This window comes from Silurus aristotelis (genome assembly GCF_946808225.1).
Source record: "Silurus aristotelis genome assembly, chromosome: 21".
Classification (NCBI taxonomy): domain Eukaryota; kingdom Metazoa; phylum Chordata; class Actinopteri; order Siluriformes; family Siluridae; genus Silurus; species Silurus aristotelis.
In genome coordinates this window covers 12,600,828-12,620,931 of record NC_139594.1, presented here as the reverse complement: position 1 = coordinate 12,620,931, position 20,104 = coordinate 12,600,828, and the positions used below count along the sequence as shown (strand labels likewise).

Below are 20,104 nucleotides of genomic sequence, written 5' to 3'. Positions count from 1 at the left end.
AGCCATACTAGGCCGTGCCTTTGTTGCCAGAGCCCCGCCCATGCGACCGGCTCGAGTGGCGGGAAAACTGCAGCGCGCTAAAAAAAGAAAGAAAAAAAAAGAAGAAAAAGCTGCAGAGAGAGTGCGGCAGCCCGGCGCAGCGCGCGCGGATCAGACCACGCCCATCCTCTGTTTCCCGCGCCGGCGCAAAAGCGTAGCTAAGTAATAAGCAAACACACACACACAGCGATTGACGTGAAAAGAGGAAAACAATGCACACAATGAAGATTGTGATTAAAAGAAGGAAGGTTACACAAACAGTGAAACACGAGCACGTTGTGAGGAGGCGTGTAATAAGAGTGAGAGCGGGAAAACCGCCGAGTGGAGAGTGGACAAAGCGGGAGGGAACGCCCAGGGTCTTCCGGATTTTGAACCGAGACTGCTGAAGGCAATGCACTTACCTGGCCATAGGATCTTATATTTAATAAAAACAAATAAAAAAAAATAAAGCACTCATGTTAAATCTAGAGTCTAGTGTCTTTCCGAATAATCTGGGCACCTTTATATATATATATATATATATATATATATATATATATATATATATATATATATATATATATATATATATATATATATATACAGAACATTCTTTTTATAATTCTCAGAGTGTAAGCTATAAAACAAACTGGGTATAGGAAGCAGAAACCTGGAAGGCCAAAGCAAGCACAAAGCACATATCTAAAATGTGAGATAAACGCTACCCTACCAGCTCTATCTCTCTCGCTCACTCACAAACGTACAAAACACCCAATATATACAGAGAAATAAGTACACAGTGTTCTCTCATTGCATAATACTTATGCACCTCATGCACACTGCAGACACTACTCTCAAATACTTCAAACAAAGCCTGTAGAAACCTTCATAAGATGTATTAAAGTGTGGACTCTGGAGGCTAATTCTGGTTTAAAAATAATGTTAATTTCTTAGCAAACTTCTTTTATATTAGACATCCATATATCTATCTGAAGCAGCCACTCTGTCCTGATCAGAGGCGTGGTGGATTCATCTTACCTAGATAGAACATCAGCCAATCAGGGTGGACCATGTACACACCTTCATACTCTGCTGCAGACCTGTGGCCATTTCAAAACCAGTAACATGATAAAGTGATAACTGGTAGTGTATTTCATATGTATATTGTTCAGGACTAAAAAACAAAATATTAAATGTAAATTGTCAGGGTTATAATACAACATTTTGTTTATACATATTGTTATTTATGTATACACTGCCATTCTTTTACTCTCTCTTACACACGTTTGTACTATTCTAGTGAGGACCTTTCATGGATATAATAATGCATCTAATAATATTATTTAAAAAAAAAACATTTGAGTATGCAAGGTGAAGCAATTTGAGTAAATCAATATTTGTATCATTTTTAATGATAATTGAAGATGGCAAGTTGACAATCATGCTTAAAAAATCAATATAAAATATAATACATTGTTTTGACAATTTTTGTTTAAAAAACACAGACATTCTGTTTAGTTGTGAAGAAATAAGCATCTAGAATATATAATTAATTTATATTTTATATATATAAAATATTGTTGTAGTAGATGAATAGTATAAAAAGAAAATAAAACGTAGAAAATAAGTAAGCTAACAGTCTTTGGTGTACAAATGCATAAGCATTCCCTCAAAACCACAACAGGGACTAAAAATGTAATCATTTACTGTTGCTGTTATTTGCTGCTTTTAGACTTAGTGTTTGTTCTCAAAGTTTTAATTTAATCCATCACTATATGGTGAGCGAGGTGATTGTGAAACCTGATGCTCACGAGTTACAATTCCAGTGCGACTGTCCTGAAGTTAGCAAACAAACAGTTTACACAATTGCACTTCTTAAACAATCAGGATATATAATTTCTTTTTTTTTTTTTTTTTTTTTTACAATGCTGATGTTTCGCCTTCATCCATTACACCAGTGTGTTGTCTTTTAATGTGCTTCTATGCCACACAAGTTCAGCTTTGCATAACTTGCAGGTTACAGTTCTCTTTGTTGTGGGTAATCTGAAGGTTACAGCTCTTTGACTATATGTAATGGTGCTTCCGTACAGCTGAGTGGCTGCCTGCGTCTCCACTTCCTGTCTGTAGAAACAGTGGGACACTGGGAAAACAGGAAGTTAGAAAGGAAAAGCAGCAGAACAGGGAAGAAAACAGATAGACCTACACATTTCGTAATCGCACCGGAAATCTGCAAAGCTGTAACAATCTCTGCCACACACACACACACACACACACACACACACACACACACACACACACACACAGAGAAAGCTTTGTATACAATGCAAAACAAACCATGTACCAAATACACATGCATACAGTAGACTTATACACAGTTCAACAGCTGGCACTTTAGTATACTGTCATTCATAATCATGGGCATAACATTGGCCTTTTTTCTTCCCCACGCATTTGCTCATACACATCAGGCATGAAGCCAGATCAGCCTCTCCTAAGATATTAGCTCTAGTGTGTGTTTGTGCCAGCTGTATTAAGAAATCAACTTAACTGCTATCTGGAGAGATTTTTATCCTTAGAGATTGGGGATTTGACATACCTTTAAAATTCGCATTACAAATATTTTTGATGAATGAACAGATTTAGTAATGTAAATGCATTCAAGCTGGAATTAACCTCAAAATTTCAAGTTCAACAGATAGAATAAACAAGAATTTTTGAAAGTTCTCAGTAAAAGCTCAGTAATGATATTAACCATAAGCCTTAGATTATTACTTTTTAAATATATATAAATTTTCCCCCTAATATTTTGAATCTAGGTGACCATACATTTTAAGCCTTCTGTTCATATTCGAAAAAATGAAGTAAATGTCCCCTGTATGTCTTTGGAAACCCAAAATGAGGCATAATCAAACAAATTATTTAGAGCATATAGAAGAAAAGGCTGAATTTTAAGGCTTCTGACATAGACCACCATTGTATGGATTAAATAGTATTACACCACTAAATGAACATAGCATTTTTTGTTAAAATAAGGCTTCATAAAAATTAAGCTTAATTTATTTCAACTGTAGACCAAAGAAGGAAAGTTTGCCCTTAACTGTAGTGGCAGAAGGTAAAAACACAACATGGTTTAATCACTATAATAGCTAACAAAACGAAAACTGACATCTTGTCATGTTAAAGAGAAACTGCTAAATACAATACACTTTCCTAAAGACTTTCATGCAGGAGAGAACAAAGTTTTACATTCATGCACTGCTCTGCTACAAATCACATACATCAGAAACCCCATTGCATATATTGAAATAACCAGATATTTACAGAAAGCCTCACCACATCAGGGATATGTTTACATTTGTTATTACGATTAAATCATGTGGTGTGCCTGCTAAGTAAATGTGTTACGACATGCATAATACTGTATTACAATGAACACCTTAGAATTACACCTGTGATTTAACATATAGCCAGAACTACAGTCGAAGCCATGGTTCTGCAAAAAAGTCTTATTAGCACCTTCTGACCAATCAGAATCAGGAAACCAGTAGAATTCATTCTGACAGCCTTACATTAACATAACTAAGTCTGGACACTAAAATAGGTAAAGATTAAATGCAAATGATTATCAGTGCGAATATTTTAAACTAACCAAAACATTTGATGAACAACGGCATGTTAGTTAACAGATTTCACTACACACAGACTAGAACATGCTAAAATATATACTACTTGTTATAATGATTAGTTATAAGTCAAATGTTTTCCATTTCTCAGCACTTTTCTGCATACTTTGTCATGTCACTCATTAGCTTTTAAGGAGCGGAATCATAATGATGACAGCCTAGAGGAAACAAGAGATAATCTAAAAGACACAAATGGAACAAAACGGATGTTGGTTCTAATAGAACAATCAAAATGAATAGTTGGAGTTGAAGTTCAAAATAGCAGATGAATTGAGAATATACTTAAGATTTTAGAGTTGTTTCAATAGACATTTTTAAGCTTCAGTGTAACACATGGACAACCACAAATTAATCTGATAAAAGTAACTGTAATAATGAAAGAAGTGTATTTTGTATATCAATTATATTAAATTAATACTACAGCATAATAAACACCAGTGAAATAAATTACTATATTCAATAAAGTAAATTTGGTTTACTATGGGTTTTAATACAGACAAATACATAAACCCAATGTGTATGCAACATAATTTATACCATAGCCGAGTTGAACTATATTGAGAAAAGTACTGGGGCACCTGATTTTTACAGCCATACGTAGCTCTTCCCAAACTGTTACCCCAATTTCAAGGCATGCAATTGTATTGCATATACAGATGCAGTAGCATTACACTTTCCTCTTACTTTGACTAGGAGACCTAAACCAATTCTAGCTCCATGAAGATAAGTGTTACATAGGATGAAGTGAAAGATCTTCAGTGGTCTGCTATAGAACTCTAACCACAACCCTAATGGCATCTTTAGGATGATTTGGAACACTGACTGCACTCAAGGCCTCCTCACCCTACATCAGTACCTGACTTTACTAATGTCCTTGTTGCTGAAGGAGCAGAAATCTCCACAAGCACATGCCAAGATTTAGTAGAACATCTTCCCAAAAATTTTTAAATATATAACAACAGCATATCGGGATTAAATGTGAACAGGGATGTTTAAAAAACACATATGAACCAGGTTTCCACAAACTTCCATGGTCCATATAGTGTATTTTGGCAAAAATGGCATACACAATAAAAGCTGAGCCAGATGATTATTACATACTACAGGTGTGGTTATTGCGCCTTCATTATTTAGCATTCCTCACCTTTTTATTCTGTACTTTGTACAAAAATAGTACAATGTAGTAACATATTCATGACTAACAAAGAGGTCATAGAGACCGTTGCTCTTTTCTTCTCATTTTATTGCCATTCTTTCACTGAACATGTTTTGCATAGAAGTGTTTGAAAATTGGTTTGAAGAATGGTTTACTAGATAACATAATGGCCTACAAGACAGAACTATTATAGATACAAATTTACAGCCACACGCACTCAGAGGGTGTGGTGGTTCCTGGGAAACCAGTTAACCGTTGCTCTGTGGCTGTAATCAGAGCCAACCCGATAAAGGATTAGAGAAATCAAACAGAGCACAGTGTGATACCGCCACAGAGCATCGATGTATGTAAACTAAAGGCCAGCTTTCAAACAAAACCATTTCCGGATGTGTTTCTCATTTGACTCAAGAAACACACATTTATTCCAATGCTGTTAGACATGCAATGGGTATGTCAGTCTTTCTACTATTGTATAACTTTTTTAGTACTACTTGTAAAGAATAAAAATTTCTTTAAATTATCAATATCAACTTTTTATATGCTGGGACATTTATTACTAACTATAAGCTATAACAGTTAAGATTTAGAGGCCAGTAGTTGCAGAGCCAAATGTTTTTACAGTATTGATCCTCATGAAACCAACATAGAAAACATAATAAACCCAAATATGCTATCAATTTACTATATCCCACTGTGCACTCTCTACTATGCAACAACAACACCACTATATATATATATATATATATATATATATATATATATATATATATATATATATATATATATATATATATATATATGATTTTTCTGCACAGCAGTCTCTCTGGGGGAAAAATCCAATAAGCAGCATGTGGACACTGCTTGTTGATAAGTGGTCAAAAAATGACTAGACTGCTTTAAAACAATTACAAAAAAGCTATGATAACTCCATCACTCTTTACAACCTCAGTTAACAGAAATCTAAATATGCACATCATCATTAGAAAAGATGTCAATATAAATATGTTTAGCAAAATCCACAAAATCTACGATGGAGCAAATGGGGAAATAAAAGTGTGAAGGGTAGCACATGTATATAATTGAGTAAATACAAAATGATTTATAAATGAATAATTATATTGTTATATGTGATTGTAAAATAGAAAATCAGTCATAAAATGTTACCCGTTATAATTTTCAACAAGTTACGTTATATTTAAAGCTTATTTAAATAACCTTGCTAATTATGTATCAATAGCCTGTATAGACTCCTAGTCTAAATAATTATTTTCTGTCTTTTCTCTGTACATGGTTATGTTTATCAATTCTGCTCTGCATTAATCACAGATTCACTACAAATGTAATGAAAAAAATAATAGAAAAGAATAATAACTAGACCTGAATTCTAGGTTCTAGGGAAAAGTCTGCATGTACTGTTCCACTGCTGAAGAAAGATGCTGCAAATAAGAACGATAGATACAGAAAGAACAAGAAGGTGGTTTGCAGGGTATCTGCTCTCAGCTGTTTGCTGATGCAGTGGCCTTGCTTTTTTTCCACAAAGAGTACAGTGAGTCTTTTTTAACTGTGAGCATTTAAAAAAAATGTAAGAACATGATGCTGCAGACTATCAAAACCCTGACCTTGTTTAAGAACAAAAAAGAGAGGAAAAAAGATGGAAGTTGTGAGAACAAAAACGCATACAGACAGAGAAAAAGAACACTGTGCTCCTGAGCGACACTGAATTCAGACACACCGTTTACAAATCTGAAGCTCGTTAAAAGTTGTTTTTATGGCTGGACTGAGCTTATATCAAATCAGCCGCCTGCTTGTATGTGGAATGTTAGACAATGTATTGTTGAGCTATCAGCTTTTGCTAGGTTAGGACAATACAACTGAGTTAAAACAACTCGCTTGCGTGTGTGTGTGTGTGTGTGTGTAATATATATATATATATATATATATATATATATATATATATATATATATATATATATATATATATATATATATATATATACAGTGAGGAAAATAAGTATTTGAACACCCTGCTATTTTGCAAGTTCTCCCACTTAGAAATCATGGAGTGGTCTGAAATTGTCATCGTAGGTGCATGTCCACTGTGAGAGACATAATCTAAAAAAAAAAATACAGAAATCACAATGTATGATTTTAAAACTATTTATTTGTATGATACAGCTGCAAATAAGTATTTGAACACCTGTCTATCAGCTAGAATTCTGACCCTCAAAGACCTGTTAGTCTGTCTTTAAAATGTCCACCTCCACTACATTTATTATCCTAAATTAGATGCACCTGTTTGAGGTTGTTACCTGCATAAAGACACCTGTCCACCCCATACAATCAGTAAGAATCCAACTACTAACATGGCCAAGACCAAAGAGCTGTCCAAAGACACTAGAGACTAAATTGTACACCTCCACAAGGCTGGAAAGGGCTACGGGGAAATTGCCAAGCAGCTTGGTGAAAAAAGGTCCACTGTTGGAGCAATCATTAGAAAATGGAAGAAGCTAAACATGACTGTCAATCTCCCTCGGACTGGGGCTCCATGCAAGATCTCACCTCGTGGGGTCTCAATGATCCTAAGGAAGGTGAAAAATCAGCCCAGAACTACACGGGAGGAGCTGGTCAATGACCTGAAAAGAGCTGGGACCACCGTTTCCAAGGTTACTGTTGGTAATACACTAAGACGTCATGGTTTGAAATCATGCATGGCACGGAAGGTTCCCCTGCTTAAACCAGCACATGTCCAGGCTCGTCTTAAGTTTGCCAATGACCATTTGGATGATCCAGAGGAGTCATGGGAGAAAGTCATGTGGTCAGTTGAGACCAAAATATAACTTTTGGGTCATAGTTCCACTAAATGTGTTTGGAGGAAGAAGAATGATGAGTACCATCCCAAGAACACCATCCCTACTGTGAAGCATGGGGGTGGTAGCATCATGCTTTGGGGGTGTTTTTCTGCACATGGGGCAGGGCGACTGCACTGTATTAAGGAGAGGATGACCGGGGCCATGTATTGTGAGATTTTGGGGAACAACCTCCTTCCCTCAGTTAGAGCATTGAAGATGGGTCGAGGCTGGGTCTTTCAACATGACAATGACTCGAAGCACACAGCCAGGATAACCAAGGAGTGGCTCTGTAAGAAGCATATCAAGGTTCAGGCGTGGCCTAGCCAGTCTCCAGACCTAAACCCAGTAGAGAATCTTTGGAGGGAGCTCAAACTCCGTGTTTCTCAGCGACAGGCCAGAAACCTGACTGATCTAGAGAAGATCTGTGTGGAGGAGTGGGCCAAAATCCCTCCTGCAGTGTGTGCAAACCTGGTGAAAAACTACAGGAAACGTTTGACCTCTGTAACTGCAAACAAAGGCTACTGTACCAAATATTAACATTGACTTTCTCAGGTGTTCAAATACTTATTTGCAGCTGTATCATACAAATAAATAGTTACAAAATCATATATTGTGATTTCTGAATTTTTTTTTTTAGATTATGTCTCTTACAGTGGACATGCACCTACGATGATAATTTCAGACCCCTCCATGATTTCTAAGTGGGAGAACTTGCAAAATAGCAGGGTGTTCAAATACTTATTTTCCTCACTATATATATATATATATATATATATATATATATATATATAAATCCAATTTACAAACTGTAAACTAAACACACAACAACAAATCCATATTATATACAGTGGTGTGAAAAAGTGATTCCTGATTTATTTATTTTTTTTGCATGTTTGTCACACTTTAATGTTTCAAATCATTAAACTAATTCAAATATTAGTAAATGATAACACAATTGAACACAACATGCAGTTTTTAAATAAAGATTTTTATTAGTGAGGGAAAACAAAATCCAAAACTACATGGCCCTGTGTAAAAAAGCGTTTGCCCCCTGAACCTAATAACTAGTTGGTCCACCCTTAGCAGCAACAACTGCAATCAAGCGTTTGCGATAACTTGGGTTTGTTACAGCGCTGTGGAGGAATTTTGGTCCACTTATCTATGCAGAATTGTTGTAATGAACCACCTTTTTAAGGTCATGCCAAAGCATCTCAATAGGATTCAGGTCAGGACTTTGACTAGGTCACTCCAAAGTCTTTTTTTTTTTTTTCTTCAGCCATTCAGAGGTGGACTTGCTGGTGTGTTTTGGATCATTGTCCTGCTACAGAACCAAAATTCGCTTTAGCTTGAGTTCAATAACAGATGACCGGACGTTCTCCTTCAGGATATTTTGGTAAACAGCAGAATTCATGGTTCCATTTATCAGAGCAAGTCTTCCAGGTCCTGAAGCAGCAAAACAGCCCCAGACCATCACACTACCACCACTACTTTTTCTGAAATGCAATGTTACTTTTACGTCAGACGTAATAGGACACACACACCAACTTTTGTCTCGTCAGTCCACAGAGTATTTTCCCAAAAGTCTTGGGGATCACCAAGATGTTTTCTGGCAAAACTGAGACAAGCCTTTATGTTCTTTTTGATCACTGTTTTCGTCTTGGAACTCTGCCATGCAGACCATTTTTGCCCAGTCTCTTTTTTATGGTGGAGTCATGAACACCACAAAGGGCCATATAGTTTTGGATTTTGTTTTCCCTCAATAATAAAAACCTTTATTGAAAAACTGCATGTTGTGTTCGCTTGTGTTAACATTTACTAATATTTAAATGAGTTTAATGATCTGAAACTTTAAAGTGTGAAATCAGGAAGGGGCAAACACTTTTTCCCACCACTGTATATAATATGAATTATTTGTTGTGTGTTTAGTTTACAGTTTGTAGTGTGTTTAGTTTACAGTTTTATATATATATATAAATAAATAATTGTGTGTGTGTGTGTGTGTGTGTGTGTGTGTGTGTGTGTGTGTGTGTGTGTGTATACAAACCCAATTCCAAAAATGTTGGGACACTGAACAAATTGTGAATAAAGACAGAATGCAATGATGTGGAATTTTCAAATTGTAATATTTTATTCAGAATACAACATAGATAACATATCAAATGTTTAAACTGAGAACATTTATAATTTTCAGGGAAAAATAAGTTGATTTGAAATTTCATGGTATTAACACATGTCAAAAAAGTTGTGACAAGGCCATGTTTACCACTGTGTGGCATCCCCTCTTCTTTTTATAACAGTCTGCAAACGTCTGGGGACTTAGGAGACAAGTTGCTCAAGTTTAGGAATAGGAATGTTGTCCCATTCTTGTCTAATACAGGCTTCTAGTTGCTCAACTGTCTTAGGTCTTCTTTGTCTCATCTTCCGCTTTATGATGCGCCAAATGTTTTCTAAGATCTGGACTGCAGGCTGGCCATTTCAGTACCCGGATCATTCTTCTACGCAGCCATGATGTTGTAATTGATGCAGTATGTGGTCTGGCATTGTCATGTTGGAAAATGCAAGGTCTTCCCTGAAAGAGACGACGTCTGAATGGGAGCACATGTTCTAGAACTTGGATATACCTTTCAGCATTGATGGTGCCTTTCCATATGCATAAGCTGCCCATGCCACACGCACTCATGCAACCCCATACCATCAGAGATGCAGGCTTCTGAACTGAGAGCTGATAACAACTTGGGTTGTCCTTATCCTCTTTAGTCCGGATGACATGGCATCCCAGTTTTCCAAAAAGAACTTCAAATTTTTATTCGTCTGACCACAGAACAGTTTTCCACTTTGCCACAGTCCATTTTTTGAGAAAACGCCTGTGCTTCTGGATCATGTTTAGATATGGCTTCTTTTTTGACCTATAGAGTTTTAGCCGGAAACGGTGGATTGTGTTCACAGACAATGTTACAAAGTAGCATTCCTGTATGTGATGCAGTGCCGTCTAAGGGCCTGAAGATTATAGGCATCCAGTATGGTTCTCCGGCCTTGACCTTTACGCACAAAGATTGTTCCACATTCTCTGAATGTAGATGATGATAACTTCAAACTCTTTCGCCGCAGCACAGGGGGAATTGATGATCCTCTGCCCATCTTGACTTCTGAGAGACACTGCCACTTTAATAGGATTTTTTTATACCCAATCATGTTGCCAATTGACCTAATAAGTTGCAAATTGGTCCTCCAGCTGTTCCTTATATGTACATTTAACTTTTCCGGCCTCTTATTGCTACCTGTCCCAACTTTTTTGGCATGTGTAGCTCTCATGAAATCTAAAATGAGCCAATATTTGGCATGACATTTCGAAATGTCTCACTTTCAACATTTGATATGTTATCTATATTCTATTGTGAATAAAATTTAAGTTTATGAAATTTGTATATTACGGCATTTTCTTATTCACAATTTGTACAGTGTCCCAACTTTTTTGGAATCAAGTTATATATATATATATATATATATATATATATATATATATATATATATATATATATATATATATATATATATATATATATATATATACTTGATTCCAAAAAAGTTGGGACACTGTACAAATTGTGAATAAGAATAAGAATAAGAATAAGAATTGTGAATAAGAATAAGTATATATATATATATATATATATATATATATATATATATATATATATATATATATATATATATATATATATATATATACACACACACACACACACATACACACACATACATACATACACACACACACACGAGTTGTTTTAACTAAGTTGTGTTGTCCCAACATAGCAAAAGCTGATAGCTCACACAGCGATACATTGTTTAACATTCCAAATACTTGAACATTTTCAGACCACTGTATATATATTAATTTGTTGTTGTGTTTAGTTTACAGTTTGTAAATTGGAAAAGAAAATTGAAACTGTTCAATGATGATTAGAACAATAATTTATAAAAGGCACAATATAAAGTAAGTGAATTACCTAATTATAGCAGCTAATGGCATTCAGCTAATTATAGTCAACATAGACACACACCCACATATATGCCTGAACCCTAACGGTACAAAAGTAAAAAAGAAAAATTCAGTTTCGTTATTTAAAAAGCACAGGTTTTTATTCTTTTCTTAAAAAAACTAAACAACACAAAAACAGTTCTTAAATTTGAACATGACCCATGTGGTGCAGGATAGCATTTGTGGTAACTTGCAACTACAAATACCAGTTTTTCCATAGCTAGTCCCCCCTGTCAGTCACTGCAACTTGAGCCAATGATGGCTGTCTCTAAGATCATTTTTGCAAAAGAGGGTACACAGAGCTTTGCATACAAACACAAGTACAGTAATCCCCAATCAGTAATCACTTTACTGCGGTTCGAATCTCGCGCCGCTGATTTATCACGGAATTGCATTTGCCACATAACTAATGTGTTTAGCTGATTTTCCCGGGCTCTCGTGGATAGCACAATAGACAAAAAAAAACTTATAGGGAATTGTTTTTGTGGAGTTTTATGTTGAAATAATGAAATTTATAAATAAAAATAGAATTATTAATTATAAAAGTAAAGTAAAATGTTAATACAGTAGCAGTTCAGTATACATAAAATAGCATTGTTCGGGTGGCGTCTATTTATCGCGTTTTTTGTTTATCGCGGGCGATTTTGGAACGAAACCACCGTGATAAACAGAGGATTACTATATAACAATTACAACTATATATGTACAATATATTCTATCTTTAATGCTCTTTATTTTTGTTCATTAGAGTATGGAGGAGCAAAACAACCGAAAAGAAACTACTAGACAAAGCCCCATGTTTTGTATTTGTGAATAATAAGTATGATACCTCCTGAAGTATTCTTTGACGTATTGACTCATGTACAGAGTCATCGAATTTAGAAATGTGAAAATATTGACATTTAAAATATCTGTCAATATTGAGGTAACAGAAAGTCCTTATTGACCCATGACTGATGTTCCATGTTGTGATGTGTGAGCAGAATTACAGGCAGGGCAAGTAAGAACAACATATTTATTATGATGGTGATTAAACCTCAGAGTTCACCCAGGGCCATGGAGAGGAGCAGGCAGGCTGGCAGCCAACTGAGGAAACACATCACCCTGTCGCCCTGCCAAACACTCTCTATCTTCCTGCTATACACTTACACAAGCACACACACACACTAAAAGGAAAAGAGCTGGGTGTGGAAATCAAAGCCTACACAATCCATTTCTCAGCACTGGTGATGATGAAGTGCTTACGCGCATCTTGATGTGGAGGAGGAATGGTGTATGAGCGTTTCTGTCAGCGCACACTATATATTGTATGACTACATTCTGGAAGAAAGATACAAAAGAGAAAACAATCATTTCAACTCGCTGCATGTCTGATACTGAGTTATCTCACTAGGCTGTGGCATACATCACTAGTGACAGAAAGCATCAATCATCTCTCAGCATCAACACTGCCAGAGCCTCCAAACACAGTCTACTCTCGCTAATCTAAATCATTGATGCTGGGAAAAGAGCCGCCTCAGCCCTGCTCTATTCTACACAACTCTCAAACCCAAAACATTTTGAAAAGTACAAACCGTCAGACCAGACTAAACATGTGTGTGTGTATGCCTGGAATTTCACCACTTTTGAAGTTTTGCAGACTAAAGAATGTCTCAAATTCTAGCCTTGGGATTGTGAAGGCAGACAGATAACTATGGCAACCTTCATAGCTTAGAGTTCACAGATAAGTTCGAGAGGAGTCAAGCAGATGAAAACATTTCATTGACTCATGAGTACATTAATAAGTAACAAACATTAATTTTTTTTTAATTATTATTTATGCTTCTTCGCCTGAACCAACTGTGTAGACTGTTCCTGTTTTATTTTATCAAATAAATTAGCTTTATACAAGTCCTTATTTTAGCAGTTTAGTGAATGAGGAATACAACATAATAGGGCATGATATTAGGGGGAAATAATCAACACCAGGGTGGTGTGATGCTGGCAAACAAGGTACTGGCAGTTAAATGTTATTCTATTTTTCAAGAACAATTATTTAGGAATAATATCCTTTTTTTATTTTTATTATTTATGTTTTTTTTTTTTTATCAGTTTATAGTTGCATTTGATGCTGCCCAGGAAACAAGTTTTCATATGCATTATAGTAGCTATAAACAGTTTCACTTACCCTTTTCAAGTGACTGAAAGCTAATAAGATCAGGAAAATAAAGTCCTGAAATCTTTTCTATGAATGAAAAACCTACAGATACAGCCTTAACTGATGCTCTATTCGAAACTCCTCCCAAAAACAAAAAAAATAAATATAAAAAATAATATAATAAAAAATAAATGTCTCCTAAAAAAACCCTCAGAAAATCAATGACAAGATGCATTTTTCATATATGTTTGTGTGGACTGTCAATGATATTACCTTATAACTGTCAGAGCTGCTGTTACAGCAAATTATTCCCCCATTGTAACCAATCAGATTCAAGAATCAACTGTTCTGTAGTGAAATATGAATTCAAATTAAAATGAACACTTCTGATTAGTTTTGTCTTTTGTCAAAACAAAAGGCAAAGTAAGTGCCTGAGAGGCATGCAAGAAAGTGAAGAGATGGAAGGCTAAAAGCAAAAAAAACAACAAAAAAAAACATTTTTAATAAAAAGAAAAAAAAAATAAATAAATAAAAAAGGCAACAAATCACAGAAGTTAATCAAGCATGAAAACAGTGTGTTAAAATAAAGCAATCAATTCATTAATAAAGTATAGAACATCAGCATGAGTAACATTTTACTTCACCATTATATGTCCATTTCGTCCAGTCTTACTGTTTACTTGTCTCTGTTTTACATTCAGAGACACTTCTAAAGTCATTTATCAGGCATATTGTGTCTACTTTTCTTTTTAGTTATGAAGCAAGTCTGTATATAAAAGATGTACTAATGTTTGCCCGTGGTTGAATAATATTTGTCTGTCTCTGGTAGGAGGTTTGTGGTCATTTTATGTTTATTAGCCTTGTTCACGTCACCAGCTCCAGATGGCCATCTGTTTTGTCTAACTGGATTAGGATTATCTGCAGATTTTACAGCAGAGTCTAAAACCAGTGCATGCTTTACAAAGTCCTTACATACTGCAGATAGAGAAGAAATATTTTAGGCTCAAAAAAGGTCCACCAGTTTGTTAAAAGTATTTGTTGTTTTTGTCATGTAATTAAAGTGATTAACCTTCCTATTAGTCATCAGACAAACCAATATGTAATTATCTAAGTGCTGAGTGTTTGGCTGGACATCAAATAAAATGACGTTTTCCAGGGTTACTCTGAGCAATTACTGCTTTCTGCTGTAATAGATTATTGAATTTCTTGTCTATTAGTCATATATGTGTGTACAGCAGATCTTTATGGAAGCCTAGATCCTAAATCTCAAGGGAATAAGCATAGAGCTATTACAATGCAATACGTAAACCTAAACACCTCATGTGCATTCAATTACATATGACACACCTATATCTCTGGTAATGTTATACTACAGGATCTTACAGAATCTTATTATAAAGCTAAAAACTGAACCATCAAACTATTTAATTCCAAATCAAGCTTTGGACAAATCTGAACAAAATTCAATACAATATGTTTGTCTTAAATTAAGCATAGAACACGGACAAAAGAAGTAGAGATAATAATGTAATTAATTTCAATTGGTAGATTAATTTTTAGCTCAGATTCCTGGAAAATATTTTGTCATACAAAGTCATACTAGAACAGGACCATTTGAATGATGGGAAAATGTAATACTACAGTATATAAAGTCATCTGTTTTGCTTCATACTTCATACTCATACTCATTTTCGAGGAACAACCACATATGGGTGTGATGGTTAGAGGTCAACATAGATTTGGCCATATAGAACCTTTATTGTGCCAGAAACAACAGTCATGGTGCTAAAAACATTTTAGAAAAAAATAGATAACATTTTCTGAGAGCACAAACTAATTAGAAACATCCAAATGTATGTGTGGAGCATACTGGAGTTTTGATAATAATGATAATAATAATATTAATAATAGTAATAAGAATAATATAGGTGGTGGTAGTTGTTTTTATTATTATCATCATCATCATCATCATCATCATCATCATCATCATCATCAAAACTCCAGTATGCTTCACCAAACAAAGTGTTGCTCAGTGCTGATAAATCTAACATTTGTTTTACTGTGATTAATACTAATCACAGTAATGCTTCTAACTTAAATCAGAAATGAATTTAAATTGATAATTATTTAAATCACTCATTAACCACATGCATTACTGAAGATGAGATTTTAATGTCAATGTCAGTTTATGACAACAGAAGCATTTTGGCTAAAGATTTTCCATTAAGTTGTTTAAAAGTTCCAGCAACACAGATGTGAGTCTGATACTCCTCTGCAAAGAATGGTCCACCACCCAAGTCACATCCGGTCAGCAGCGGCCCTTATGGTGTTCCTTTCCCACTGATGGACAATGTAAATGTTGCCCTACGGTGACTGGGAATTGTACTTGAACAAATTGTACATTAAATACTATTCTCAATCCACAAAGAGAGAGAGAAACACTATAAGAGGAATAGGCAGATACATAATGACTGGGACTGGCTGCATCCAAGTCAAACATCTCAGTGTCTGTGGGTGCATGACCCTAACACACACACACACACACACACACACACACACACACACACACACACACACACACACACACACACACACACACACACACACACACACACACACACACACACACACACACACACACACACACACACACACACACACACACCTCTCTTCCAAGAAGCGTTCCTGAAATAAACGCAACAACCTGCTCCACTTTCATGCCCTGTGTAGCCAGCTAACAAGACTAAAGCGCTCATTTCCTGGCCTGCTCTTGTGCTTAGCCTTTTGGTACAACGTTCTAACAAACCACATGCTTTTTATAAACGCAAATTCTGATTTAAGAGTATAAAATGAGAATGGCAAATTTAATCCACACAGAATGTTTGTTGAATGAATGTTGATGTTTTAATCACCGGTACAAACCAGTTATGTTAATCACAAGAAGATAAAACAGAAAAATAGCTTTCAAAAAGATATAGAATGAATAGATCACTAGTCTCTTTTGCCACAGACCCATGTAAAGATAAAAGGGGCCGTTTATTTTTACTCAGCCGGACCTACTGACCTTTTACTCCCGACTATGCCCCAGCCTTTCTAAATTAGCACATTATCATTTCAGAGGAAATGTAGCTGACCCCCAAACAGTACCTTTCATACCACTCCAAGCCTGTGAAACACAAACATGCCTAGAGAGATGGCAAGCATATAGGTCTCCAAAAGCAACACACACCCAGAGCCAAGCATACAGATAAAAACACACAATAACACAAAAACAAATAATAGGAATAAAAATAGAAAATCGCATTAATTAAATATCATATGATTCTTATACAGTATGTGGATGGATTATATAGTTAAACTGAACTTCACAGCAGTGCCAAGCATTTGTGCAAAATAAAACGATGTCTACTTGGCCTTTGCCAAGCCCAAGGCACAATACAAACAAATATGAAGATTTCTGTATAGACCCAGACAGTTTTTTTCTCTCCATCCAACAATAATTTCCATTAGAACTTGTCTAGTAGAGGCTTCACTTTGAGCAATGTGGATATTGTATAAATCCAACATCATGACTGCAATGGTGTGGTTCAATCATAGAAAAGAACATTTGTAAAAAACCTGTGCAGATTTCAAGGCCACTCTTATTCCACATGGGTATAACACACTCTTGAGGAATCGCTTTAAGGCACAAGGTGTAAAATGAGTTTTTCATACAGGTTACCACTCCTCAGATATCTGTCTTTGCTTATCACTGTTCCTGTGTGTTCCTGCTTCGAGCACGCCTGATTCAGAGCCTGGTGTGTGAAGAGAGGAACCTGCCTGTCTCTGACACTTTGCCATGGATGGGTGTTTAGCCCCAACATCCTGCTGATGCTCCGAGGCCTCCTCTGCCTTCCGCTTTTTCCGGACATGATGCAAGTGACTTTTAGACTTCAGATGAGCTGAAAGAGAAGATAAACGACATTCTGAACAATAGTTGATCATTGCCGTTAAGCAAATTAACCAGCGTAAAGGGAACATTTGAATTTGAGACTTCTAATGTAGAAGGTTGGAGAAATTCCTGATGACCATAAAACATACTTACAACAACTTGACTGTTAAGTAAACTATGTTTAAAGTTCCCTGGATCAACATTGCTTTGGTGTATAATTGTTTCTTTTGGTTCACTAGCTAATACTGAATGAAACCAAATTAAAAAAGGGGTTAATTAATGACTCTCTTATTTTTTTCTTCTCAACAATAATGATCCTAAATAATAATAAACTAATCAACATTTAACAAATGAATGAATTCTTTCAAGCTCATCATTTTGGATTCTTTTCGATTTCCAAATGTTTTGGATCTTTGGTTCTGCAGTACCCATAGAAAGTAAAAGAGCTCACCTGTCCACTCCAGGTCGCCAATGATCACTTTATCACACAGTTCACATGTATGGTGGCTCCGCTTGTTCCGTAGTCCCTCCCCCTCAGTTTTGATTGGCTCAAAAGATGGATGCTCTCCCTTGACAAATTAACGCAAAGCCAAGAAGTTCAAATGCTCCGTGTGGATGCTTTATAATTGGAACAACAATTTAAGATAGAAATTCTATGAGCTGACAACCATACACAATTGACTTATCTACGGTAAATCTAAATCTGATGGCAGTCAGATTCAAGTGCTGCATTAAAAGAATAAATACATAATTGTATGATTAACTCAGTCATATACACACAGCCTATAGTCTCAATAATATGAACAGATGTCTAGAGGCTACAAGCTGCCTCCAAATATCTTAGCACATTTCGGATTTGTTCAGGGTAATGGTCTTGTATCATTTGATGACAATAGAAAATTCACCTTGCACAGGCTATCCAGAATGTCTAGGGCAGGAGTGAGGACTGTTTGTTCCCAAAGGGACAAATTTGTCACATCTAGGCCATAAACAGGTGGAACACTGGTACCTGGCCCTAAGGATGAAATGAAACAACAAAAACTTTTGAGGAACTAGAACAATAAAACGGTCATGTATAAGCCAATTAATAATCTTAATAAACTTTATATTTTTAGTTAACAAAATCTGTTAACAGAAAACAATCTTTAAAGTCATTTCCATAGTATATAATATGCTATTTGTTTGTATAATAGCAAATTTAAAATAGGTTAGAACAAATAATCTAGACAGATTAAATTCACTGAGAAGACCAAACCGAACACTGCACAGGTGTAACCCAGTACTCTAATACCATCTTCAAGATCCTTTTATTCCAGACTCTCAGTTTGCCTTGCCACTCTGACCAATACAGTAAGGAGAAGAAAAAAAAACAGGTGAAAAGTAACTTGCCATTTTAGTTTCTGCCTTAAACATGAATATTGTATATAAATCATTTTTAATACCAACTTGATCAGAATTTGAATGACTGGGAACAAACACCCTTTAAATAAGTTTAATTATTCCTACTTTGTACAATCAAGTTGATACTGTACAAACACCAGCATGCATGCAGGTTTAATGGGGTTGTACATTAGGCTAAACACAAAAAGCTTCCAGGAGTTTAAATATATTTATAGTGGAAAAAGTACAGATCGGGATATGAGAATATAACAGAGATAGTGATAGATTTACTTCTTAATACATTTTTCTAAACATCAGCAGGTATCAGTGTTTCCAAAAGTATATACAACATTAACAGAGAATACTTTACTAGTTTTCCCTCTCTGAACCTATGGCTTCTTACTATATTGTTCCAATATTTACAAACCAGCAGAACTCGGTTGCAAATTCTATGGTTGTATCTGCCAAATCTGTTATTTTAGGATAATAAGTATATCCTGATATGGTTAAAAAAATAAATAAATTTTATTGCACTTATTCTTTAGTTTTTTCAGTCAATATGTTCATGTAGCACATGACAACATTAGGAAATATTGTTTGTTGTATCTTCAAATATGAATATTTTTGCCAAAGTGACTTCCTAAAATAGTCGAAGCCAGTTGTGTGAGCATTAGAGTAGAGGTGAGAAAGGATGACGAGCAAAATCGTGAAAACTGGGATTATGTAAAACTGACAGCACTAAAGCAGAGCTATGTACATCACTGTATAGACTGAATCAACAAGAAACATCAACATGCTGAGTTGCAACAGCTCCATAATCTCCCTCAGCTTTCTGGCACAGTCAGCAGTCAGACTGGAAGAATCCGGCTCTGCCAGAGCCTCCACTTTTACTAATGATTCACTTATAT

General features: G+C 35.5%; 2 protein-coding genes across 3 annotated transcripts in view; one reads left to right on the top strand and one right to left on the bottom strand.

The window, feature by feature from the left end:
- yars1 (tyrosyl-tRNA synthetase 1) overlaps positions 1-20,104 on the top strand; it is a 239,454-nt gene that overhangs the window by 110,486 nt on the left and 108,864 nt on the right. The window lies entirely within an intron of this gene.
- trit1 (tRNA isopentenyltransferase 1) overlaps positions 16,767-20,104 on the bottom strand; it is a 41,861-nt gene continuing 38,523 nt past the window's right edge. Inside the window, exons 9-11 of the mRNA XM_083523734.1 lie at positions 18,722-18,831; positions 18,268-18,385; positions 16,767-17,826 (exon numbers count right to left, since the gene is read on the bottom strand). Coding sequence (XP_083379860.1) covers positions 17,603-17,826; positions 18,268-18,385; positions 18,722-18,831 — 452 coding nt within the window. The 3' untranslated portion in view covers positions 16,767-17,602. The remainder of the gene's footprint in view (positions 17,827-18,267; positions 18,386-18,721; positions 18,832-20,104) is intronic.